The sequence below is a fragment of the Lampetra planeri genome, chromosome 2 (genome assembly GCF_965212315.1).
Source record: "Lampetra planeri chromosome 2, kcLamPlan1.2.h2, whole genome shotgun sequence".
In the NCBI taxonomy this organism is placed as follows: Eukaryota; Metazoa; Chordata; class Hyperoartia; order Petromyzontiformes; family Petromyzontidae; genus Lampetra; species Lampetra planeri.
Window position 1 is genome coordinate 29,712,804 of NC_136108.1, and position 27,376 is coordinate 29,740,179.

General features: G+C 44.8%; 2 protein-coding genes across 16 annotated transcripts in view; both read left to right on the forward strand.

Annotated features, from left to right (window-relative positions):
• Positions 1–476: 476 nt before the first annotated feature.
• KLF10 (KLF transcription factor 10) lies at positions 477–12,110 on the forward strand. The gene is made up of 4 exons (XM_078612146.1): positions 477–643; positions 5,922–6,125; positions 6,435–7,650; positions 7,900–12,110. Exons 1-4 carry the CDS (start codon positions 554–556, stop codon positions 8,190–8,192), a joined length of 1,803 nt encoding a protein of 600 aa, XP_078468272.1. The 5' UTR covers positions 477–553; the 3' UTR covers positions 8,193–12,110.
• Positions 12,111–21,717: 9,607 nt separating this feature from the next.
• Positions 21,718–27,376, forward strand: part of UBR5 (ubiquitin protein ligase E3 component n-recognin 5) — a 58,425-nt gene continuing 52,766 nt past the window's right edge. For all 15 annotated transcript variants that reach the window (XM_078612179.1, XM_078612154.1, XM_078612216.1 and 12 more), the window contains exons 1-2: positions 21,718–21,886; positions 27,008–27,052. In XM_078612179.1, coding sequence (XP_078468305.1) covers positions 21,825–21,886; positions 27,008–27,052 — 107 coding nt within the window. In that variant the 5' untranslated portion in view covers positions 21,718–21,824. The remainder of the gene's footprint in view (positions 21,887–27,007; positions 27,053–27,376) is intronic.

Below are 27,376 nucleotides of genomic sequence, written 5' to 3' on the forward strand. Positions count from 1 at the left end.
GGGATTGTGGTGCCCGATCTAATCCGGTTCTGGATGGGGGGGCCCGGCCAGAAGGGGGGGGGGTTGGCCGGGAGGGGCTGTGCATGTTGTGGGGGTGTGGGGGGGGCCAAAAACGGCCGAACCCCCCGTTTTCGACCAATCACAGCACGCCCAGGAGCTTGGCACGCGCGCTGAGCTTCGCGATGCACGCACGGTGCACGCCGCGATCACGCGTTCCCGCTCTCCCCATTGGTCGCCGTTGCGCACACCCTCGCTCGCCATTGGTCAACGGGGCGCGTGCTCGCGCGCCTGCGCGCAATACGATTGGTCGCAGCGATGGCTTTTTTTTGCCGTGACCACTCCCACGACGATTGCTCGTTCGCAATTTTAGCCACGCCTCCGCCCTAATCTCATTGGTCAAGCGTAAGAGAAAGCCCGATTTCACGCAACGCGATTGGCTGACGGAGAGGCGAGGGCCAACCCCCTCTTTGTTTTTCGCGGGAGACCCCAGGGCGGGGAGACCGAGGAGCAGGAGAACAGCTCTGGCGTCCCAGCTCCACGCGTTGCAACTCTGATGTGCTTGTGGTGTTCTGGAGCTGCAGCCATGGGCTCGTTCTACCGTGGCGTGAGGCGTGTGGGGCCGTCCGACTTCCAAGCCGAGCTGGTAAGGCTTGAACGCCGTGGCTGTTACAGTTTACGCTGCGCGTAAAAATGTGGTTCATTTATGTGACCGCCGATGCTGTGACTGTACTGTGCCCCGGTGTGTGGCATGCCATGTGTGCCCCTGTGTGGCATGCCATGTGGGCCCGGTGTGTGGCATGCCCCATGTGTGCCCCTGTGTGGCATGCCATGTGTGCCCCGGTGTGGCATGCCATGTCTGCCCCGGTGTGGCATGCCATGTGGGCCCCGGTGTGGCCATGCCATGTGTGCCCCTGTGTGTGGCATTCCATGTGTGCCCCTGTGTGTGGCATGCCATGTGTGCCCCTGTGTGGCATGCCATGTGTGCCCCGGTGTGTGGCATTCCATTTGTGCCCCGGTGTGGCATGCCATGTCTGCCCCGGTGTGGCATGACACGTGGGCCCCGGTGTGGCATGCCACGTGCCCCGGTGTGTGGCATGCTATGTGGGTCCCGGTGTGTGGCATGCCATGTGAGCCCCGGTGTGTCATGCCATGTGTGTGTCATGCCATGTGTGTGTCATGCCATGTGTGTGTCATGCCATGTGTGTGTCATGCCATGTGTGTGTCATGCCATGTGTGTGTCATGCCATGTGTGCGTCATGCCATGTGTGCGTGTGGCATTTCCTCGGGACCGTTTATTGCAAGCTCGTCACGCGCCACCGACGCTGGGTTCTTGCCAATATTTGAACACGATATTAGTTTAGGGATGATTCGTGAGAGTAGAAAATTTAGAGGGCTTGGTGTTCGCTATAAATGAAATGTTATCTGGGTCGATGCTGATAAGGACGATAACATAACGTAACCAGAGCATTAACCGATTTCTTTCCGCGTTTAATGGTGCAGCATTGGTGATACACATTTTTTAAAAATACATTAATGATTTGGCAAATTACAAAGGTCCACAAAGGCAATCTTGCGTAATTGAATATATATACATGTGTGGCATCTCTTCAAAGTATTACTATTTAAACAGCAAAATTATTATCTAATATACTGTACTGCATTTAAAACATTTATCGGAGGAACGGCTTAAAGCGATGTACAATTTATATGTTTTAAATGTAGAGGCAATCTCCAAATTCCATACTGCATTTACATTGCAATTTAACACTCAATTTGTCCGTGGCTACATTCATAATCTCACTTCTTTTGACACTTTTAAAAAAACAATTCCTCCCTCCCCAGCCGCCCCTTTTACTGCAACATAAAAAGTGCCACCGACGTGCGTGTCCGTCTATCATTGCGCTTTAGACGGCATCATCACAAACTTCGTCATTGCCGGCCTGGGTATGTTTCACGTTGTTAGAAGACAGCCGCCACTGCGGTCATAATCACGGTGCGTGATACAAACATTGGTGGGGCCAGAGCCATCGCACGCCCCCCTCGGACTCTTCCCACCCCAGCAACGGGGCCCGCCTCATCATCATCCCCCCCCAACCCATTGCAGGTGTCACGGCAGTCACGCTGCAGTCGGCGTGGGCGGAGAGGGAATGGGGGGGGTTGGTAGGGGGGGGACTTTGGATTTAGGGGGGGGGGGCTTCCTATCAGCTGGCGGGTGGGGCACCCCCCCCGCCCGCGCTCCGCCAACGGGCGCCGCGCTCGTGCCCGTGACGTCACGCGCGCCCCCTGCCCCCCCGATCACGCCGCGCGCGCGTGGGCGCCCTTTGCCCCACTTTACCCGCCCACTGCTGCACGCGCTGAACTTTGTGCGCCGTTTCCCCCCCCACCCACTCCGACAAGCCAGACGCGCGCGCACCACCACCCACCACATCCTCCACCACACCCCCCCTCCACATCCCCCCTCCCCTTCACCCCCCCACTCCTCCACACCCCCCTCCACATCCCCCCTCCCCTCCACCATCCCCCCCCCCTCCTCCACACCCCCCTTCCCTCCACCATCCCCCCCCCTCCACCACCCCCCCTCCACCACCCCCCCTCCACCACCCCCCCTTCACCACCCCCTTCACCACCCCCTCCACCACTCCCCCTCCACATCCCCCCCCCTCCACATCACCCCCCTCACCACCCCCTCTCCACCACCTCCCATCCACTCTCCCCATCTACAAACACCACACTCCGCCCCCCACCACCACGGCGCTCCACAGCCCCCCCCCCAATACACCCCCCCTCTACCATTATTGGGATCCGGTTCCAGGCATTTAAACAGTGGAGCCAATGTAATTAATTATGTAAATAAGAGAAAATAACATAACAAAGATTTACGCGAGACATATCACGCGGTTTTGTGTGGTGTTTGAAACTGATGGACCAAACTGCTCGATAACTTAACATTTAGTATCATTGTATAGCCAACGAAAGCCTACGTATTACGTACTTTTTTGCAGGTTTCGCGTAAATAATCTTGGTGTTGGTCTCTGTGTCCACATTCCCACCCTTCAGTGTCCTATAACTGTCGCCACTGCCGACGGTCTTGCGCTGTTCTTGCGACAGAGCTGCTTAACTCAGTGGGCCTGACTAGCTGAAATAGTCTAAAGTTGCTAATCATAGTCATAAACAATGTCAGTGTTTTCCTTGCTCGTACGAGTATTGAGGCGTTGCTCATCTCCCTAATATAGCTCTGCGCCAGTGGTGGAAATACCACATTTCTTGTACAAGACTATCCATTGGACGAGTCCTGTTCACTTCGCCGCAAAAAAAGTCAACAGCTCTAGTGCATCTTCACAGCAGCATTCTTTGCATTTTTTACTCTCTAAATAATTGTTCGTGTCAAAAATTAGGACTCGTTTCTAACAGAGAAGGGTTCTTGTCTGAAAACATCTGGTAAATCACAGGCATTGGTTCAAGCAAGCTAGCATGTTGAGCTCCTGTCCAGAGTTTACTTGTGTTGAATCAATGCTGATAAAATGATGCACTCCCAGAAGGATATGTGGCCGATGGAATGTGTGAAAAATTTGGAGACACATTTGCTTTTACCGAATGGTGATATCACTTTAAAACCCTCACCATACCCGCAATATTGTTCAGATCTTGGCCCGGATTAGGGTACAACTACCACAACATACAAAGTCCTGTCAGAATGTGCAACGTTAGGTTTCTGAGAAAGATCCACAGACGGAGATGAATGCTGTTTATGATAGTAATTTCAATCGTGGAATGATTAAAAAGCTTAGAGAGGGCCTTTTCAGTTGTTTCTTATAGAACAAGGGGAACAATTTTTTCCGTCAATGCTCACCAGCAAAAAGTCATGGAAAATGTATAGTTTCATTTTGTTGCAACGGCCATTCTCTTTCCACTCTTGCTTTAAAGGCATCAAACATATAAAATGCTAAAATGCCAGGATTTTGGCTGGAATTTTGAGAAAATATATATCTTAATAAAAAGTTGTCATTGCAGAGAAAGTTGCCATCGCCAAGTTGGACCATATTCTGTCCACTACTAGGCGAATGCAGCTCCCATTGAGCCGTTTTGCCATTGGTCTAGTTATGTGTGTAGCACTCTGCCTCCAGTTCAGTGGACCCTTATTGGCCTTTATTGTCTGCCAAGCTGGTCCTTGCCAACCCATACGTGGCCTGTCCAGAAGCCAAAGTCCACGTAATAACCGAGGGTTTATGACGAAGCCCTCAAAGTAAAACATCAAAAAATTACCCCGTTGCTCAATGGAACCCACTGGGGCAGTGCTCCCCTTTTTGGTGACCCAGAGTTTATTTGTGGCAATGCCACGTTTACTATGGTGGGAAACATTTAATAAATTACCACAGCAGCCACTGCAGGATCGCCTGCACTTTTCTTGCCAATGAGCGACACGTTTTTTGATTGTAATGAATGATCTCGTGATTAGTTGTCGTCCCCAACGGGACTAGCTACATCCTGGGGTAAAAGGGAGCGCACATTTGCAAGTCATGACTTGCCCAGTGAGCTCATCCAAAGCACAACAACAAATAATGAGAACTTCTTGTGGAAGTGGTTTGAGGGAAGGGTGGTGACTGTGTCTGATGATGGTGGGCTTGAAAAATGTTGTTACATGCAGATTATTTTTTAACAAATGTAAACACTGTAAATACATTGATGATTAATACGAGGCATATACTGATTAATCGATTCTTAGGATACACGTCGAATTTGAAAATCAACTAACAATAGTATATGGTCATAGAGGGGAAGATCCAGTATAAACTAGATTTAAAAAAAAAGTTTTTTTAATTATTCGTTTGCCCAAATAATGACAATTCTTCTATCTAGACAGGTGAATCATTACTTACATACCTAGTGAATACTAAAGATCATGCATTGGGACTCATTTGCCATTTGGCATGTGAAACATTTGATGAAAGATATGCAATCGTAGTCAACATCAGTCTAAATTTCCCTCTCCTCGATGGCTTGAGTAGACAGGGGCAGGGGACAGGCAATGTTAAGCACAGTGTGGCACAAATACTTTTCGTGAAATGCTTTGAGGCAGGCAAGGGGAGGAAATTGGCCTAATTGGGCCAAGTCTGTGAGGATGTTTCTTTTTTAAATGTGTCGAGCAACGCATTTGGCTCAGCCAAGCAAATCATGCTTTGTTTTATGGTGCAACTATTAATACTGGCCTGTACATCAATGGAATCGGAATGACAATACAAATAGACAACAGGAAAGTGTCACAAAGGTTAATGGAGAACAGCGGATGAGCTTTGACATTCTGCGCGTTTGCGGGATCGTTTTTCATTAACGGACAGTGTTGCGCCCTACCAATGATTGTTTTCAGGTTTTTTTTTTAGCTGGGCAGGGAAATTCCTGTGTTGGGTTTCCTGACGGAAACCTAATGTGTTATCTGGCTTTTGAGTGCAGGTTCTATGTGTTTGGGTCATATGGAAAATATCTTCTTTGCAGTTTGTAAAGACAACCGCAGAGAAAGTGGTTTCAATTCTTGGTGGCACAAATCATTTGAAAGTTATTTAGGCGTGTTATGGTATCCGGCAACCCTTAGGTCAACTTGGCTTGAAATTAATACCTTTTTGTTATAAAATAAATATTTCTGGAACGATGAACTATTAGTTGGCTGGAGGTGCTGTGATGCATTGATTAAAATAGATACTTAAACTCATATGCACAATATGTGCAGCCAGTTGTGTGAATGAGAATTATGATTTGTGTGAATTTTTTCAAAACAATTGTGAATAACTACATGCCAACTACATTACCTAAGTATTAGTGTCTATAGGTATATGCATACAGTTCAGTGTCTTGAAGGCAGAGCTGTTAGTCTTTTATTAAGCCAGTAGTAGTGGTTCTAAATGCGTGTGGCGTGTTTGTGTTTGCAGGCGTGCATGGCACGCGCGCGGTGCGACAGCGAGGGGTCTGCTGTGGACGAGGTAGACCTGGAGGCCGTGGAGGTGCTCATGTCTATCGGCCGCCCTCGGGGGTCGGGCAGAGGCAGCGCGCGGCCTCTCACCCCCGGCTCCGACTGCTCCATGGAGGTGGAGGAAGTGGCTCTCAATCCGGAGCATGTGGGGCAGCCGTCTGTGGTGAGGATTCATATCGAGATCGTGATAGCATCGGCATCATCATTATCATCTTCGTCTCCGCCATGTACCTGTACTATCGCATTGCCTTTTCATTATTACTATTATAAATGCCGCAGCCTGCACAATTGCATTGTTTCTCCATCACTATCTGTAGTGTCACACCCAATGGGCAGTTATCCACACAGAAAAAAATATCATCTGAGACAAAAATAGTTGTTTTGCAGCATTTTTCGTAGCACTTTCAAGGTCATAATAGATAAGTTGTACTTAAGTCTGTGGGTGCCTGTGTTTGTGTTGTTGTCTGCACAGTGGATGACGCCACCGTACAGCCCCGTCAGCTTTGAGGGAGCCCCGGCAGTGCAGCCGCCCTCCAACTGCACGCCGTCGGCCCCTGCCACCGTCATGAGTAACTCGGGCAGTGGCAGCCTCCTTCTGACGAGTGCTGTCATGGGCGACGTACGGCCTGCCACCCTGCATATCACTGCCCTGCAGGGCCATGCCCACCCCTCCATTAGCCACGCCTACACACCAGTCACCCACGCCCAGCACACGATTGCTCATGCCCACCACAATGTTCATCACAGCTACCAGACATTTGGCCACAACCACCAGACTGTAAGCCACGCCTGCCAGAGTGTGGCCCACCAGACATTTGGCCACACCCAACAGCCGGTTATCCACACCCACAAGAGTGTTAACCATACCCAACAGACGAGCCACACTGACCATCCAGTGGGTCAAGCTCACCAGACTGCAAGCCACACTCACCAGTCGACAAAGAACCATGTGCCTAGCAGCCTGGAGAGCCTCCTTGGCGAACCATGCCAGCCCATCCAACAGTCTCCCTCCACCCGCCCAGTGGCCATGGCGACGAGTGTTATCCGGCACACGGCTGACACCATCATGCACACTGTGGCCCATCCCAACGAGCGCCGTGCCGACACGGCCCCAGCGCCGGCAGAATGCACGCCCACATCCTCGGCAATCTGCCCGACCATCACACGCGGGCACACGGCAGCGCCGCGCACGCACTCCCCTAGCTTTTCCACCACTCCCGTTTCTGTCCTGCCATCCTCGTCATCCGTGTCATCGACGGTGGTGGCAACGGCAACACCAGTCCCAGCCAAGCGTCCTGCCCGTGGACAGCAGGCAGTCGTGCCCATCGCTCCGAGCGCACAGCCCGCCTCCATCCTGCCGGCACCCGTGCTGATGATGCGCACGCCGTCCACACAGCAGCCGCTGGTGCTCATGGGCAGCCTGGTGTCGCAGGCCGGCACGCTGATGGTGGTGCTTCCTCCGCAAGCCGGGCAGCAGCAGCTGGTGGCAACGAGACGCTCGCCGCCACCTACTCGGCTGTCACCGCTGGCACCGGCCCCGTCGTCTCCCTGTGCCCCCGGCACGCAGCCGTCGGCGCCGGTGTTGCCGGAGCTGGCGCGCAGGCGGACGCACGTTTGCTCGCACCAGGGGTGCGGGAAGACCTACTTCAAGAGTTCGCACCTGAAGGCGCACCTGCGTACACATACAGGTGAGCACCGTTATGTTGCTGCAAAGCCTCGTTGGTTCTCTTTTAGGATTGTTCTGTCTTGCATTGCTACATTTGGCCTATACAATTTAAGGAGTGCTTTTGTGCAAGGAAATTTTAAAATATGGCTAACGTACAGTAGATATTTTCCAGTTGTAGGATCTACTAGCTACAGCAAGTTTAAACGAACCTGTGACATTGGGTCAGACGTTTAATGTGCTCTGTGCGTGCGCCGCGTCTTTTTTTTTGCAGGTGAGAAGCCCTTCCGCTGCTCGTGGGAGGGTTGCGAGCGTCGCTTCGCACGCTCGGACGAGCTGTCACGCCACCGGCGTGCGCACACCGGGGAGAAGCGCTTCGCCTGCCCGGCGTGTGCACGCCGCTTCCTGCGCAGCGACCACCTGGCTAAGCACGCACGGCGGCACGCGGCGCCAGCGAACCGCGCCGCGCCGGGTTGGCAGCTTGAGGTCCGGCGGCTCGGGGGATCGGTGCCAGGACCGACGACGGGACGCGTTCGCGTGCTGGGGCCCGCTGCGCCACCCGTGTGATGTGCGATTCCCTCGCCACACTTATCTCTTATCCCCCTCTCTGTCCCTCTTTTGTTTTCTGCACTCGCCGATCTCTCACCTGCCCCCTATCTTGTGTTCTTATCTGCATCTTTGTTCTCTGATCGTCACTTAATTTCTCATGTTCCCAACACCTGCTGCTTTCTTCCTTGCCGACCGTATCTTATTCCCAGTCTTTATTTTTCCATTTTCTTCCCTTATCGCCACTCCCTTCCCAATTTCTTCCCAATAACATTAACCTATTTTTTTCTTGCCTTCATGTTTCTGTCTGCTCTCATCACTTACTCTCCTTGTCTTTTTGCTCCTCACTATTCATTGCCACCCAACCCCTCCTTTTCCATATTGTGTCCCCTAACAGTCATGCTTCACTTTCATAACTTCTCCACTTTTATAATTTCTCCACCCTCTTCCTTAAGGCTATCTTTTTCTTCTTACCTCTTCCTTCATCTCTTCTTCCTCTCCACACCGCACTGACCAGGGATGGCTGAGGCTCATTCCGGAGAGGAATTATTTACATGCATGTACATATGTACGAGGTGCGGTCAAAAAGTTTTTGAGGACAATGAACTTAAAAAAATAGTGTTTTAAAAAGTGGTCGTACCGACTTAAAAGTAAGGCTTATTTTAAAGCCCCATCTTTATATGATAATTATAGAATATGGGAATATATTTTGTGTTATTTGTGATTTGAGAGTGCGAGTCTTTGCATGCCTTGAAATGTTCCAGTCTAAACTTTTTGACCGCCCCTTAAAGTGTTTCTGGAAGACATGTGGAAATACAAATGTAATGTTTAATTTTGAAATATATATCGAGGCTTAATGCTAAGCTGTGTTACTTTTTGATCTTAAGCCATCCATAGTCTTACGTATGGTGCAATTGTAAATATTGATAGTTGTGTAAATCGTTTAGGTAAAAGCATTTAACTAAGATTTCTGCTGATCAGTTTGAGCAGCTTTATAGACGGGGGCAAATCTAGGAACTGAATATTCAAATTACACTTATTTTCCTTCCCATCTAAATATACATTTAAGTACCCACAAAACACATTTGATTGAAAGTCAAAAGTCATAGCTATATTCAACCAAACAAACCTATTTCAGCAGTAAAACAGGACCTCGATCCTTCAAAGCTGTGGTTGGTGTCTCATTGCTGACAAAACAGCGGAATTTAGCTTGTAAAACAAATATAAAACGTTTCTGCTTATTTGCCATTTATGGTAACGAATTGTAAAAAGCCACTTAATGCCCTGTTTTCAAAACAGAGGGCATGCCCATCATTGTGTAGTTTTCCATGCTGCGATGCAGCCTAAATGTGTTTTCAGTTTTAGCATGCATTCTTTTGGAATAAGAGCTAAGGCATGAATGAAAAGTGACTTTGGAGACACGTTAAGGTTCATATGATCGAGGTTATTCTCTAAGAGTTTAAACATGAATGAACAAGGCAATAATTGTGACACAAATCAACTTTATTCAATGAAGTTTATTTTTGTCATCCCAATTTCTTTTTTTACCGAATTGGCATTGCATAAGTTGAATCATTTTGGAATTCATGCAGAGCAATGCAATCCTGTCATGTTAGCGGTCTCCAGAAGTTAAAATCACGTAACTACTTTTGAAATCTATTCAAGTAACTTCTTATCCACACTCGAGAATGGCACATGACATTAAAATGTACATTTGTAATTCCCAGGGATAGAATATTAAGTGCAAAACCGAATTTAACATGGTTTATTGTGTTGTCAGTCGTGACCAACTTTAGACTCTTGACTTTTCACACTTGAGAACCTGGTTAAGTCACAGGCCTGGATCGAACTCAGGATCTACGCTGTGCCAACTCAGCGATTGGACAACTGAACCACTTGGCCACCTCTGGTTTATTCTATTAAGATAAATTAAAATTGGAATAACCTTACATTTAAATAACAAATATTAATATTACCTAAAGCTACATTAATATGTTGAATGAAAAATAATAAATAAGTTGTTTCAATATTTGTTTTCTATTGGTTTTTCTATTACCCTTGGTTTATTAACCAAACATAATTTATACATTAAATGTTTGAAAACAACATTGTTATATCCTTGGCAGTTTCAGCTGAGGATTTGTATATAATACATTAATTATTGCATCTGATTTGTCTGAATCGAGTGACAAATTTGGCTTGGGTGATGATGCCACCCATCCCCCTGGTTTATATTTATCAAGGCGCTTGCACCGAGTTGTGGCTGTTGCACCCCTGGGGAAAATGTTTATCGTGTCGAGTCTTCAACTTACCTCGGCAATTGCCAATTACAGGTTGGGGGGGGGAGACCAGTAATGGTGGGGAGCAGATAGTATGAGATTCGTGCCAGGCCAAGGCAAAAGTGTTGGCAGGCCTGGAGAATTCGATCCTCTGTACACCAGTGTACAAAAACACAGATTTTGTGTTCTACTCAATTGAACGGTGAAGAAACCCGTTTTTATGCAGATGACAAAATAAATGCCTAAGTTGGTGACTAATTGGCATTTTCACACCACATATCATTGGAAATTGCCTTCCAATGTTTGAATCGTTGCCTTTCTCGTGCACATTTCCCACCGAATTAAAACATGGTTCAGTACAGTTTACCTTTAAAATTGTATTGCAAAGTTTGTTGGCACGGAGTTAAAAACCGAATGAGGTAATTCCCCTGGGCTTGCAACACTGCTGCCCCCGATAGGGGTTCACAGTCATCACTTCAGGGAGCAAGATACATTGAACCAGAGAGCTGCATTACTTACACCGCACGTGCTTGCAAAACCCACCGACTGACAAGTTTCTATAATATACTCAAATTAGATTATTTTTTTACAATAACTCTGATGTTTTTATTTTAACCCTTGTATTTTTTTTGTTACAAACTTGATTAATGAAGCATATATTTTGCGTTTAAATTTTATGTATCATTTTCTGAACTTATTGGAAAGTGTGCTTCTTTACATAGTGTGTACACTGTACATACAGTTTTACATAAATTCTGCATCACAAATGCCAGCCGGTAAAACCTTGGCGGTTCAGACCATGTTCTAACCTATCAACGTATTTTTTACACACTTTATTATTCAGCAATATCTTGTTGCTCAACTAGGCTGCCTCAGTCCTAAGGCCCATTGATTGAATTACGACATCATGAAGTATTGGCAACTTGCCTTATGCATATAGAAGTTCACCTGTTTTTAAAGCACTTTCGTGTGGCCGTGTATACAAGCAGGTGAAACATCCACTCTCCCGTTGTTTCGTTTGCTGCTGTGTGGCTTGGAATGTGTCAAAAGCAGTTGAATGATTCTGGCCAACTCCAATGATGGCAAATGTCCCAATCTCCATGTGAAAATTGCACGTTAAAAATTCTGCCGTGCTATATAAACATAAAACATTCTCTCAAAGCGGTTCAGAATGAAGGTTAACTCCATCCATTTCGAGCATATCAAACTTTTTTTTAATACTTGAAATGATTATCTTGTATATTTTGGCCATTCTAATTTTATTGCAATACTGGACTCTTACCCTCTGCAGCTGGAGACTGGATTCTGTTGTCTGTGCCCCATCCACCAACCATCACTTGTTAACCCCGTGTATCGACACAGAATGGTATTCTCCGAATGAATAGTGTCACAGGTTTAATTTGAAGCGTAACATTCTGTGAGTAGTTCGGGCTGACTTCAAATCCCCATTATACTGCCTTGTTTGCTTGTACAGTATTGCATTGTACACATCGTTAGCGAAACCAAAATGTACACTTATTTGCGCGGTTTGTACTCTTATTTACTATCACTGACTTGATTTTCTTTGTTTTTTGTCTGAAATTTCCACGTTTTTGTAAATTCCTTTGTATATTTTTATCACTACAAAAAATATATTAAAGCGTTTTTTCAGAGTATATTACATAACGGTTACGTGTGAATTTGTTGGTATCTTCGGTTATTAGTGATCGTTAGAATTTTTGTCCCCAAAGAAATGAGATGTACATGCAATACATCCAAATATTAAACAAACTAAACACATTCGTCAATAACACTGCTATTAAAAAAAATCTCCAGGACGTTTCGAGCAATGGCCCTCTTCCCACAACACATCAAAATGTTCTTGTGCACCACTGCAAATAATGAGTATAAATACACACCGTAAGCTGGATTAAGAAAAACGTGGAAGAAAAGTGGCTCTGAGTTCATAGTGACCATGAAAGAGCAGCTAATGATTAGCACTGCTAATAACTACGTCCAAATCTGGCCGTTTAGCACGCTGTTAAATCTGCTGCTTCGGTGTAGAAAGTCATTTTGGTGCAGCCGCCTATGACTGCAATTTTTGTAACATTTGGATTAAAAAAGTATTAATTAAAAATACTTTTTTTTTTTAAACACGCTTTAATGAAATGTACCGTACAAGTAATGGCAGAACTCCAGGAAATGGCCCCGAAGCTTGCCATAACGCAAGAGACCGTGGTGATTTACAGCCAACGTCAGTTGAGCGTGGACAATTGGACCCAAGCCGAAACATAACATAAAAAAACATTGTTTAAAAATATATATTTTAATGATAGAATATAGTATTGTCATCAGTATGACATACGTATACCAAGTTTGTAGTCGATACGACATTGGGAAGTGGGTTAAAACTGAGTTACAAGATTTGAGGATATGACAACAGTGAGTTAATAAAACGCGTGTAAAAGAATGTTTTAAAATCAATTTTTTATTTTTTTATGATAGATTATAGTATTGTCATCAGTATGACAAGTGTACCAAGTTTGCAGTGGATACCACATTGGGAAGTGGGTAGAAATTGAGTTACAAGATTTGAGGATACGACAACAGACAGTGAGTTAAATGAAAGCGTGTAAAATGTTACAAAAATATGTTTTGGATTTTTTTATGATAGAATATAGTCTTGTCATCAGTATGACATAAGTATACCAATGATGCAGTGAATACCACATTGCGAAGTGGGTAAAAATTGAGTTACAAAATTTGAGGATACAACAGTGAGTTAAATAAAAGCGTATAAAAAAACCACTGCTCATCTCTGAGGGTTACAATGTGTATCTGTTGGAGGACCCATGCGTGGAAATCCACTTTTTATTGAGCAATTGGGAGCTGTAACTATAATTGGGTGAATAGTCTCCTGTAGTGGCTACAGATGTAGTTGTTGGAGTTGGGTTTGCAGGGCCATTCTGATGCAATGTAATTATGCCTTTTATCCAGAAATGCCTCCCTGATATTACTTTTTCTCAGATGGCTCATGTATTGCGATATTTGGTAAATTCCTTAAATAATTGGTGTGTGTGGGTGGAAACTGGAGTACACAGAAAACCCAAACATAGAACAAAGCGATGCACATACAGTATAGATTTCATTCACAGATGGACTTAATCCATGTCTGAACTGAATAATGTTTCTGTATTGCCATCTGGCCCACCTCTCACATGTCCATAAACAACTGGTATCTCTTAGTGGTGACCCATCCAGCCACGAACTCGGCTTAACCTCTGCTCTAGAAGATGAGACCCGAACTAGAGTTCGTACATTCAGGGTGAGTTGGTCGTAGGCTGTGACAATCTGTGTGTTTGGGTTGTTACCGTGTTTTGGCTTATTTCAGAGACCAGCAACAGCCGGCAACGAGTTTGCTCAATAAAGTTCCTGAATAAGCTCTCAGGAGGTGGAAGAAAAACGTCATGATTTTGTCGAACAACACATGGCACAACTCAAAAACACATCCGAGGGCTATACAGCACAACTGTGAAAACCTACGAAGTTCTGTGTGATGGCCTCCATTTGCTCTGTTGCAGTCGTATGTTATACCAGTTAACTCTCTTCTGATTGTGCATAGAAACGAAGGCCTGCATGCAAATGGTGGTAAGCCAGCCAGTGTCATGTCCTGAGAAGTTTGAGGTGGTGATCACTGAGGTGACTGGCTAATTTGTAAGCGAGATCTCTGAGCTAACAACACTGAGATCCTAGGTTCAAAATTTGATTAAACGAGGAAGCGAGTTGATTCTCTGCCTTACAACCATAGTTAACTTTAGTCCTGCGTTTTTTTGGCTCGATTGCAACTCTTGAGAATGACAAATGTCTTTGGAGAGATAAACATTTTGTCTGTAGGAAGACTGGTATTGAAGGGGGATTTCAGAAGCAGCTGTGTAATATAATAAATTACATTTACACATCGGCTTTTGACAATGTACTGAAAGCGCTGTACATCACAAACATAAATACCTAAATAATGTGTTGGCCAAGGGGAAGAAAGAAAAAGTAAAATAATATTAATGCGTCTTGAGGTGGGTTTTAAATATATCCTGCGGATCATTATTTAACACGCTTTTCTTTACGAGAGTTCCGAATGGATTATTTTGTATTCATCTCAGGGCAAGTGGAAGTAAAAGAAAAAAAACGAATGTGGCGTTTGCATTTGGCGGCAGGTGACACGTGCCAAGTGAACCCTGTGACAGATTAGATCAATAATCATTTACGATGCCGTGTATCTATTCTTCTAGGAATGTATGGCCTCCACTTTAGATTGAACAACCTTTGGCTAAACAAATAACGTGCGACCAAACGACCAGGTTAGAACGAACAAATATGCGCTCGTGGACATACAGAAATGAAACATTGATGATTTTCAGAGAAAATGTCTGAGATTAAGCCACTGTTATCAGTAACAAAAAATCAACCAAAGTAAAGACAAATGCAGACACATGTATGCCGAGTGCAGAAGTTATTTAAATACGTTTTTAAGCCAGAAATAGTATTGGCAGCAACTTTAATCATATTGCACGTGTCTCTTGGATGCCAACGTTACCAAATTAACCATTTAACTCTCGCCCCATGGTAATGCTCTTTGCACTTGTATTATGCCATGGTATGTGTTTATAGCGTTCATATCATGGTGACAGTTCAAATATCTGGCAACGTAAACGGCAATAAATTAATTTCATTCGATGGAACGTTTTGGAAGTTGGTGTAGTTCAGCAACATAACGTAAATAAATCCCGGTCAATTATGGTTGGATAAGCCAAAACTGCCGTCTATGCGCTCTAGACATTTGAAGCTATTTTAAGCCGTCGATAGAGCGAGCAATAATTCATGTATATTTAGCAGGTTGAAATTGATCGTGCCCATAGAATATGAGACTACTGGGCTTCTGAGAAGGGGTAGTGCAAACAGAGCAGTGTGCTTTTCAAAGAATTCCGACTAAAAGTAGTTATTTTAATTTTATTTGGATCGTTTGCGCTTGATAATTTTTCAACTGTGACAAAGGGGTCAGGTCACATAGCAATAGAGGTAGAAATTCTGCAAGCTATTGGCAGCGACGACATCTCCCCTCTAGAGCGGCCGCAGGAGCCGACGAGCTTCATTGGATGACGCCGACAGGGCCCCGAATGGGGACCGATGGCTGCAGTGGTCCTACTTATGATGATTTTTTTTGTAAATATTGATGATGATGCTCATGAGGCCTTCATCCAATCGTAGACAGCCCATGGCTGATAATGATGATGGGGAGGTTTTCGTCCAACATGATAAACCATGATAATCGTTTTTTTACCCTTTTATCTGGCAACAAAAATGACACCTTTTTTACAAGGAGTCATGTTTGCATTAACCACAATACCTGCAGTCGGAATGCAAACAAAAAACATAACTCTGATAATGTATGCACTGTCCTTGAAATTGATTGGTCCACACCCGAGGCAGCTTTTCTTAGAGCCTGGTCTCACATAGTGTTGGACCAGATGACGCCAAAAGGTGTCATTTTTGTTGCCAGATAAAAGGGTAAAAGACCGATTATCATATTTTGCTACTGGCAAAGGAGGTTCCAATGGTGTAAATGATAAACCATGGCTGCTGCTCATGGTGATGAGAAGGAGGCCTTCATATAGCAATTGATTGATGATGAATGTTGCTGATGGTAATTGGGATGCCATATATTTAGAAGTAGATATAGCATGGTTGATGATGGGGAGGATATCATTCAGCAACTGATAGGCCATGGTTACTGATGATGAATAAAGGCTGATGATGATGTTGACATTACAGATCAACTTCTGATGACTGGATATAGAGTGATTACTTTCATCACCCAGAAAGAGTCCATTAAGAGCAGAAGTCTCTCACCCAGACACCAGACAGCAGAGGTGGGACAAAGTCATTGTTATGCAAGTCCAAGTCGAGTCGCAAGTCATCAAATTCATGACTCGAGTCTGACTCGAGTCCAAGTCACATGACTCGAGTCCACATCTCATAGGTGGGACAAAGTCATTGTTATGCAAGTCCAAGTCGAGTCGCAAGTTATCAAATTCATGACTCGAGTCTAACTCGAGTCCAAGTCACATGACTCGAGTCCACACCTCTGCCAGACAGTGATCTCTTTAAGGCTGTTTTCAAAGTAGGGTTTGCTATGAGACTGTCATAAGATTAAGGCCATCAGACCTGCTTACCTTAGCCCAGTTTACAATCCATATCTAATCACATTTAGGTGTGGTTAATGGCGCCTGTGTGGTGGCGGCTGGATCTGAGTTTTTTTTTTTGGGAGGCTGTGTGATAAGGGGACCCAGTGTTGTGTCCCCAAGTCCGGGGTCCACTGGCACTCACCAGAGGTATCCACATAGCCCATGAGTCAAGGGGGTTGGTCTGTAGGTGCCACCTCGTGTGGCAGTGCCTGCTCGTATCCACTTCGTCCAATATCCATCATACGCAGAAAGATTAGTGGTATATGCTGTACTGCTTTTTTTTTACACGAAGCTGATATTTATTGTGATATTCTGCAGATGATTAATAACCCCGTACCTTCGATTAGCATGGTTGGCTATGTATGGTGCGAAAGAAGTTCATCATACATACATATAATTCTTGATTTGAAGCTTTCGTGACTGCAGGAATCCATACTCTTTGGTTCTTTCGGTAAAGTCACGTGGGTAGAAAAAATAATAGATCACGACGTTTCGATGGCCACACAAGCAATCGTCTTCAGATGGGAGAGAGAAACAGGCTGCTGAAACAAGTCCTGATATATAGCTTGCTTGTGTGGCGATCGAAACGTCGTGATCTATTATTATTTCTACCCACAAGACTTTACCGAAAGAACCAAAGAGTATGAAAAATAATAGATCACGACGTTTCGATCGCCACACAAGCAAGCTATACGTATATCAGGACTTGTTTCAGCAGCCTGTTTCTCTCTCCCACCTGAAGACTATTGCTTGTGTGGCGATCGAAAAGTCGTGATCTATAATTTTTTCTACCGACGTGACTTTAACGAAAGAACCAAAGAGTATACATATCATGTTTCACGTGACATTGTTTTTTAAGGCAAATGTATTAATGATTTTTCCTTGAGATGGTTAAGAATGCTTAACATAAAAACCTAAAAAGGTATTCATTTATTAAGTCAAAAGTAAGGCTGCACTCGAATATATTTTCTTAGTTTACCTTATGTAATATATGAGCAATAAAAATGTTTTTCAAGCTATTAAGCACCCATCTAAATCGTGACGATGACAATATAAAATATGTCTGACACTACTAGCATTGGTAATACTCACATTAAACATGATACTTTTTGGCTTTGGCCATCAAGTTTATATTTTGACATTTCAATAACAGCAGGAACATTGTCCCCTGCCTAATAATGCTCATGGAAGTAAAATAAAGGTGAATATTGTGCCACATTAAATATCACGTGAAATGCAGGTGAAAATAATGGCGTTTAACTGACAGCACCCACGAATAAACTGTTGCAATAAAAGGTAGCGAATATTCATGGGTTCTCACCAAGTAAAGTGAAATCCATTATACTCTGAAGATATGAAAAAAATATGAAACCGCTCAATGAGACAATAAACAAATTTTCCACAAAGTAATTACTTTACCGCGTTTTAAGAGCACCACGCACTTCAGAACTTATTTTTGTTACTCGACTGTGCAATATACACAGGAACACAACAACAACACGTGCATGTTAATGCGAATGCACTGCATACACAAGTTTGTCATCATCAGTGGAATTATCATCAGCTATGATCAATCAACTGCTGGATGAAGGCCCTCTCTCTCACGCCTAGCACCTGCACACGAGCTGATGCCATGGCTCCATCTCCAAGTTGCTAGGCCATGCAGTGGGTGGACATATTGGGCTACACGACTCAAACAACACATTCTTGCCTGCCAGAGGAAAACATTACCGGAATAAAATACGAGGATGACCAGGGGAGATATGTGTGTGGGTGGGATAGATATTGTGGCAGGATTCTGAAAAACGATGGAGAGGAAATGGGTTATTGGAGTAATGATCATAAAATAATTACATTTTTCATAGCAAAATCAATAAACACATATTACGCCTTCTTCCCATGTCTGTCTCTCTACGTAAATAATTCAAAGGTAGTTTTTACGCATCCCATCTTCCATACACGGGTTTCGGGAAGTGCCAGTTTTCAACAGCATTGGTGTAATACAGGAACACTCTGGACCAATTTGAACATTCAGAGTCACATCTGCGATGCGGTTGAACTGTCAGATGTTTGTAGCTAAGGACCCTCTTTTTAAGATATGGGCTATATTCATAATAAAGGTTTTTTGTTCTAGTTGTACACAACTAAACTAGACATACGAATTTCGTTTTGGATAAAAAAAAGTCCAGTAATAACACAAATTAGCAGACAATACGCCTCCATCCCATGTCTTACACCATACTGCCACCTATCGGTGAAATTTAGCAGCACAATTCTCGTTGGTAAACCAGAAATACAGTACTGTACATGTAAAATAATCACCGTAATTCGCGGAGTAATTGTATTTTATGTGAATAAGCTCATTGATCATATGGAACAGCACACTGTGCTAAGGAACTTACTGGCTTGAGTTAATTTGTAAACCTGGTCATCAATGTCAAAACCATGGATCACAAAAGCAAAGCCACTGCCCACTTCTAACAAAGAAACAACTCAGCACATTTCGTCAATATCACTGTGGCCTTAGAGACCCAGAGGTAGCACATCTCCTGTCTTTGTCATGCCTTCATAATCAACGTTTTGAGTTTAGATCGCGTTATTTATAAATGTGTCGTAATCCTCCACCACCCGACACGGCCAATCAGCAAAAAAAGTGTCACGTTGACAAAAGACAAATAGTTCACTGCTCTAGCCCGCCGGTGTGTTGAAGCGTGAAACCACAACATTTACAATTTTTGAGTACGACGTTTCGCTGGTAATTGCATCCAGCATCATCGGGCAATTCGCCAGAATGGTATCATGCCTCCTTAAAGACACAAGTGGTGTAGCCACGAACCCAATGAGAACGTCAACAGGCTGATGCGCACATCTCCTTGATGAATATAAAATTAAAATCAAGCCGCAGTCGTGCGATTGTGGCCAAGCAACCCAAACTATGGACCATATAGCAAGCCACCTGTAGTCGGCACAGGATTTTGGAGATTCGTACAACAGCCAAATGTACCTCCGATGAGGACGGTTTACATACATACATAACCTGTCAACCCATTATCAGTGCCGACATGAATACAGACCAATTCAGACCTTATTGGTCAACCATGCCCTTACAAATCTCAACGTTCATCTTACAAAGTCCCATCACAAGGGAGAAACACAAACAGACATTGTTTTTACCGTTTGAAACGGCTGTACGCCATGTGGACATGGAAACTAAATTTCCATATACAAGAATACTTCTAAACCGTATGGGTCGATAGGTATGCATGTACGAACGTATACGAATTACGCTTTTTTTGATTGGGCTTGACAAGAGTTGCCACCTGTAACTTTTTGATCTGCCCCTGTTGGACATCTTTGGGGGGGGGAAGAGCTTTATAGCTCTTCGGATTCCTCCAGTATAAATATTCTGGTGCTGAGTTGGCGTCATCTGTGTTAGGGTGACAGCAGGAATTGATTTGTGCCGAGACCTGGTGCCGACATTGGGTTGACCTAAATTAGAGGAGGTAATAGACCACGTATACGTGACTTTACCGAAAAAAACCTAAGAATATGAATCCTTGCAGTCACAAAAGCTTCAAATCTAGAATTAATAGACCACGTGCTGATTGAGAAATACGTCCGGGTTTGATCTCGAGTGGAAAATGTGGGCCACCTTACTCGTGCCCATTTGTTTCTGTTGATCCACAGTGATCGGATAAACGCTTGTAATGCAAACAAGAGCCACAGGATTTCTCTACAAATCTGGCTGCCACCTGATGATGCTAGTTGTAATTACTGGCGAAACGTCGAACTCGAATTGCAAATGCTGTAGTGGGTTTTACTCTCCAACACACCGGTGTGCTGTACTCGTAACGAATTGGCACGTCTCGTTTAGGTGACGAATCTTACTAATTGGCTGTGTCGGTGGCGGGTTTAACGACGACACATTTATATTTACGCGATCTAACCCCCCAAAATTGTTTTTATTATGGAAGAGCACACCGCGGTGTGATTGCGTCCAGTATTTTATTGCCCAGTTAGTCGTGAGGACGCGCGTGGGTTTCAAATGTGCCTTGATGTTGCTGCTCACTCTGGCAAAAGGAATCGTGAAAAAATTAAAGTGACAAAACTGCTGAATGGAGCCGGCGAGAAATCATCCCCAGTAAACAGCTCGCATCTAACTACAATTCCCAATGGCTCGCATAGCGCCGAGAGTGGGTTTCGGCTGATGCCACTCTCTCATGAAATCATTGGGGGTCTTCTGCACAATGTGCTTGGCACAATGTGGCACAATGTGCTTTGATAGGTGGCATAATGTGCTTGGCACAATGTGCTTTGTTAGAAGCAAACCATGGACCATCTCCCGAGATGCCCTGCAAGCACCACAATGCGCTCCTCAAGATTTGGCAATGCCAACACCTGTGCAAGACTATTGGGAAGAGACCAATAATGACAGGAGGTTGGGATCGGAGACACGAAGAGGAAGTTGCTTGCTGTGAGCACTGAGAGCGTTGCCACGGTAACACGGGCAACCCAACTCACGGGTGGGGGGGGTCGTGACGGGCTTGATCTCGTCCAATCACCACTCGCGTTACCATCCCGCGCACGCCCGCCCCCCGTAGATATCATCCAATAGATCGTCGTCCTGACGTTCCGACCCTCCCCTTGCAGATTCAACCAATCACGAATCGCGTTCCTTAGCCAATCACGCCGATCGCCCCCCCCCCCGCCGCCGCCCCCTGCAAAGCCAATCAAAAGCTCGCCGTAGTGCCCACCAGCAAGCCCGCGTCGGCTTGCCACGCCCAATCACAACGCGCCCCTCCCCCCTTCCTCTTCTCGTGCCAAGCCAATGGGTATCGCCGCTCTCCCCGATTGCCTCTTCACCCAATCACAACGTCGCGTCGCCTTGCACCGCAGACCGAGCAAGCCGGCGCCGCCACCGGCCAATGAGGTGGAGCCGTGATCCCCCCACCCCGCCGCACACGGGGGGGGGGGCTGGCGTCTCGACCAATCGTGCCTCGCGTTACATTGCCACGCCCCTGACCGGCCCCGGCAGCCAATAGGAACCGCCGTTTCATCCGCGCGAGTCGAGCTGGCGTTTGCTTGCTTAATGGCGTTGGGTTGAGACGAGAGGCGCCGCCATCGTGTGGCCTCGTCCGCCCCGCTTTAAACTCACCATGACGTCCGTTCACTTCGTTGTGCACCCGCTGCCGGGCACCGAGGATCAGCTGTACGACCGGTGAGCGCTCGGACGGAGGAGGCGAAGTTCAGTTGCGAGGGCGGCCGCCTTTACGGCTTTGAGGCCTTTGGTCGCAGTCTCGCGCTCTCGCCCGTCTTGCCTGAGCGGCCTCGCGGGGTTTGCTCGCCCCCAGCCCGGCAGAGCTGCCCAGGAAAGAGCTCGGGAGGTGATGTCGAGCTGGACCGAGCTTGGGTTGATTAATGTACGCGCGACTTAACGATGCGACTGGGAATTGAATGCTATCGTCGGTCGGTCGGTGTTTTGCTGGCCGTACGTGGTTGTGAATCCGGATTCAACATTCGTCCTTGAGTCGTGGTCTATTAACTGCTCGACGAAGGCCTCCACATGCAGTCGCCATTCTTCGTGGTCCCGCGAGGCTTTATAATCCGTTTTATTTCTGCTCGTGAATCCACACCCGTTCGTTCCGTCTAGAACACACACACACACAGTAAACACGGGGATACGTCTACATTGCTGTGTGTGGCGGTCGCATTCTCTCACCATCCTGCGGTGCAGCAATTCACCCGGCACGGCGAGATAATTAAATCGCCTTGAAACTATCATCCGACGACGTCCTCCCCCAACGCGTTCCGCCCCTTGGCTTCCACTCGCTCCATCGTTATTCTTTACCAAGCCAATTTTACTTGGACATTAGCATTTACTCGGATCCATTACGTTACTCCGTTTCAGTGTGATTGCTAGGCTGCTTCTACTCATGCTTTACGTACTTGCATTTCGTTCAGTTTTTGGCTATGAACATATTTCTCATCCGTATGTCATAGGGAATGCACACAAACCCATTTTTTTTACTTTTTTTTATCGTAGGAAATGTGTAATTGCTACTTCGTATGACATTTAGAACTTCCCTTTAATCGCAGAGACGGTCTCATTCCCGTGCAATATGATTTTGGGTTTAGAGATATGCGTACAATATATACCCTCGTTATTTTAATATCTCTATTTTGCATTGTTCCATCTTTAACCCCTTGGGCTACCATTTGTGAATTAGCATTTCGTAATTAATTATTGAAGGTGGAGACCTCCGTGTCAATTTTCTATTTTAGTCATTTGAATCTAAGAGTTTGCCCAAAAAACCCGCTTACTTACACTTTAAATTTAAACATGGTTTTGCTTTAACAGAGTTTGGCTATGTTGAAGTGCAATGCAACTTGCAAAGGTTTGTTAAAATTATTTAGAGCAGGCCTGTAACAGTCTGTGGTTTGACGGTTATATTCAATTTAATCTCGTTCCAAATGTAATAATTTTGTCGTTTCCACGCCCATTTCCCATTTTCTTTAACATATAAAATGTATTAATTATTTTTCCGTCTTTGCTGGCTGCAAATTGGATTAGACGCGCGTCTATTTTTCTCACTCCACTGATAAATCTACAAACCCTCATCACGTTGCTGCACGTTATACCCTTTTTGAATTAAGTCACCCAATATTATTTTGAAATGCATTGCATCCTCGATTAATTGTTGGGTAGTTTGTGCATTTGGTCTACACCGCATGGATCGGAGAGGTGGACACAGTTGAAGCTGGACCACCGAGAGGAAATCATCAACGCAAACGAAGGGATAATATTCAAAGACCTAATTTCACTGAGTTTTGCAGAAGCATCGATGTTAAAGCAAGACACTGCTCAGGAAACAACCCTTGTAGATTCACCTCTTGTAGATTCACCCCCTTGTGGATCCACCAGGTTGGCCTCCATGATTTTGAAGCTTCGTTAGTCAGCAGAAATACTCTTTAAGTTACACCCTCTGGACGTCTCTGTATTGACGTGTTAAATTGATCAGAATGGTGTCGGTGAAGTAACCATCATTATACCTGCTTAGCCGTTTAAAATATGTATCTCTTTAACGGAACAGCCAGCATGTATATAACATTAGTTTTTTAGTTTACATCTGTAAACCCGTTTGGTTGCGTAAGGGCGTCTAAATGATGTAAAATCTAGAGGCGTCTTTGCCGACCTTTGTGCATTATTCCCTGGCATGCGTGTGGTTAGTTTTCACCGTGTACACGCAGACACAGCTCGTTAACAAAAATATTTAAAATTGAATGGTCCAGCATTCCTATCAATGCAGGATTATCCTGAAAAAGTCAACGGACTTGGTGAGGCTTTCCTGGATAAGTACATAACATTACGCTGCTGTGATTTCTCTAAATAGGCATCTGGGATAAGTGTTCAGCTCGAAATAGTTTCCCCCCCTTAAAGCCCTCATTACAATACAAATGCAGTGCCAGCAATTTTAACAAACTGATTTTGCACTTCATTTATCAGAAGCTGTGTAATGCTTAGCACACTGAACTCGCAGAGTTTACCGGTTCAATTCCACGTCCCAACGAGGCCGTTGAAACAATGGTGCAAGTTTCTTTAATTTCCCTACCTCTGTCCACTATGCAGTATCAATGGGTACCCCACATCAAGTGGAACGACAGTTCACAGTTTAGTGGGGCAAAATGTGGGTATTTCCGCTTCTTCTAATACGGTTTGCCAGAATAGATGAGTAGGCTAAATAGCATTAGCAAGTAATTGCAGGGCTGCACTTTTACCTTCTTAGTTTTAATTGTAAAAGAGACTTTCTCAATGCGATCTCACCTGGCCAAATATGCATAACAACTATACATTCCTTGTATTAAATCAACACCTGCTTATTTTAGGATTGTGTTCAACTTGTCTTGGAAAAATATACTTATTTCTGAATGGGTTCTAACTTGATGATATATGCATGATCGTTTGCTCGCTGCTCTATTGACACCTTGGGCTCTATTAGGAGTGTTCACCTTAAGCCTTGTTCGAAATGGACACCCAGTTATATATGTACATGACCTAGCTCACAATGGTAAATTGTTAAATTGACATCCCCAGGTCATTTCATGACCTCATTAAACATAAATATGGATTTCATCATTATCACCGTAGTGATTGTGTTGAGCCTCTTCCCCACTTGGGCAGCTTACACCGTATTAATAAATCGGTGGTCAGCCGTTTGAGAACGGAAATGAGAAACTGACTTACCGATGTTCATCTGCTCATGGAGCACACACATTGACTTTTGACACTGAGTATATGTCACGATTTAGTGACCGAGTTCCTGCTACTTCATTCAGCCCGGGTAAATTCTGCGGGGAAATCACCGAAGTTCACCTTGCAATGGGGCAGTGGAGTTTAAAGATAGCGAAGTCATCGTTTTTAATCATTGGCTACTGGTGTGTTGTCAGAGCCCAAATGTGACAAAAAACCCTAAACATGGCTGCGTAGAAACATGTTTAGTTGCCCTATGCTGTTTTTTGAGCCTATATACCATTTGTAATGTAGGTCTACCTTAAAAATGACTTTTGGTCTCAATAGGCCATCTCGTCACCTTGTTTAAATGTTTAATCTGGCTTTACAGTGATAACGTTTTCTCAGGTCTTCCAAACCACATGCTTTCCATGCTTAATAGATAAATATTTTCGTGTCAGTCGTTTAATCTTGCTTAACATTGTCAAACCCTATATCATACAGTAAGTTTACCCCATTTCTGGCTTTCAATGCAACTATTTGTGCATTTGCTGTAGTTTTACTAAAATATTTTTCATATAATGTGTTCATTCTCTGAATTCTAGGGTTATTGCAACATGTTACAAAATGACTATCCTAAAACTCGGTCATTATTTTCTAAGTGCCCTCTCTAAAGAAGGTCCTTTCCTAATACTGTTGAAATAAATTTCTGTTCTTCAAAAAGTAATTGGTTTCCCAGTTGGGATTACTGTGAGTGGAGCTAATCTCATGTGTATAGCCCTTTCCTTGTGGAATTTCCATATTGCGATCCATTCCATTAACCACTTGATTCCCACAAAGTGAGTAAGCATCTTATAAACGACGGATGGACCCTGAACCAAGATAAACTAAACTTTTAATTTACCAGGAAAAGCCCAATGATCTATTTTATCTTTTTCAGAGGTGACCTGGCCACACATGATAGCTTATTGAAGTGGTTTATATCATACTAGCTGTACTACCTGGCTTCGCCCGCGACTTGGATCCACCACGCCCGGCCGCCTTTGTCTCCCCAGTTGCGATGTTCACACACCACAGCAGTTACTCGTTTGAGGCTGAGTCGACCTAGGAGAGGCCCAGGACCGGTTCAAATAATCGTCACCGGTGGTGGCCGTGAGCGGGAATCGAACTCGGGTCGCCGGGTTCGTAGCGCGGCGCGCTACCCGCTACACTACAATGCGTTACGTTTCCACATGCGTGGGTCACGTGGCAGATTTGACATCACAGTTCACTTGCGGTGCTAAAAATATATGCATTGAGCTCCCCCCCCCAAAAAAAGAACCAAAAGTGTATTTTTATAATTTTTGCATAGTGTACAGTCTGGAAAGTACCCACATGGCAAATTTCCAGTTTGTCATATGTCGGGAAGTACGCTAAACATTTTGAACAGACACACAACATATTCACAACTTAGTCTTTTATATATATGGAGATGTGAGAATTCAGAGCAGCCAAATAATGTAAACACATTTCTAAATTTGGAGGGCAAAACTGGAGGACCTGGAGAAAAATCTGTGCAACCACGGGGAGAGATCATGCAAACTCCAAATATACAGGGATCGTCAGGGTCCGGGATCAATCCCATGCCCCTGCATACCATGCCAGGGAGATAACATCTCGCCACAACGGAGTTGACCAAAAACCGGAATATGAGCTCATCTCTTCCAATTTGGAGGGCATGTGCTCGAGCCACCACCACACCAGGCTATCAGGATCAGAATGTTTATTTATACTGGAGGAATCCGATGAGCTATACAGCTCACAGATGTTCAGGCTAGGTTTCTGTCATTCATCATTGAGGTGTTACTCGGCCTGTGCCGTAAATCAACCATATGTCATAACAATAAGTACAACAAGCTTTAATTTCTCCCGGAATATTTTACAGGTTGCTGCTAGGCCTGGAGTAGGTATATTGCTACTAGCCATATCCATAGCAAGAGGTATTATGAATGTGGATTGTCAGATGCACACATTTCCTGGCTCACCAACCCAGACACACCTGACTGAAATTAATTTCTGAGTGACGCACTTCCGCCGTGCCAGCCTTCCCATGCGTTGTGTGTGTATTTTCAGGTTGAGGGAGGTGTCTGATAAACTGACCAAGTCTTCATCTGTGAGGCAAGTGCTTGCCACATGCACACCTTTAAATAGTCTCTGCACAACCACATGCCTTGCCTGTTTTATAAATAACTTTTTTTTTATGAAGCTGGGGGCCTCCTATTGTGGTTTGGAGTGTATGCAAAAAGGATAGCCAGTTGTTGTCCCCTCCTGCTTGCCATGCCTGCCCAATTGGCTTCTTTCCACCCTTTTAAGAAAATAATGTATGTTCATTGCCCATGCATATGGTTATATTAAGTGAATAGTAACAATGTACAATCCTTTGTATTTCCACTGCTGGATAGAGGCTTCACACTTGATCTTGTGTGTTGTTTGACCATAGTT

Excerpts from the sequence above, each read along its gene's own strand:
- KLF10 (XM_078612146.1), top strand. The coding sequence starts at position 554 with ATGTGCTTGTGGTGTTCTGGAGCTGCAGCCATGGGCTCGTTCTACCGT. Across the intron at positions 6,126-6,434 it reads ATGTGGGGCAGCCGTCTGTG|TGGATGACGCCACCGTACAG; the intron begins GTGAGGATTCAT and ends TTGTCTGCACAG. Across the intron at positions 7,651-7,899 it reads GCACCTGCGTACACATACAG|GTGAGAAGCCCTTCCGCTGC; the intron begins GTGAGCACCGTT and ends TTTTTTTTGCAG.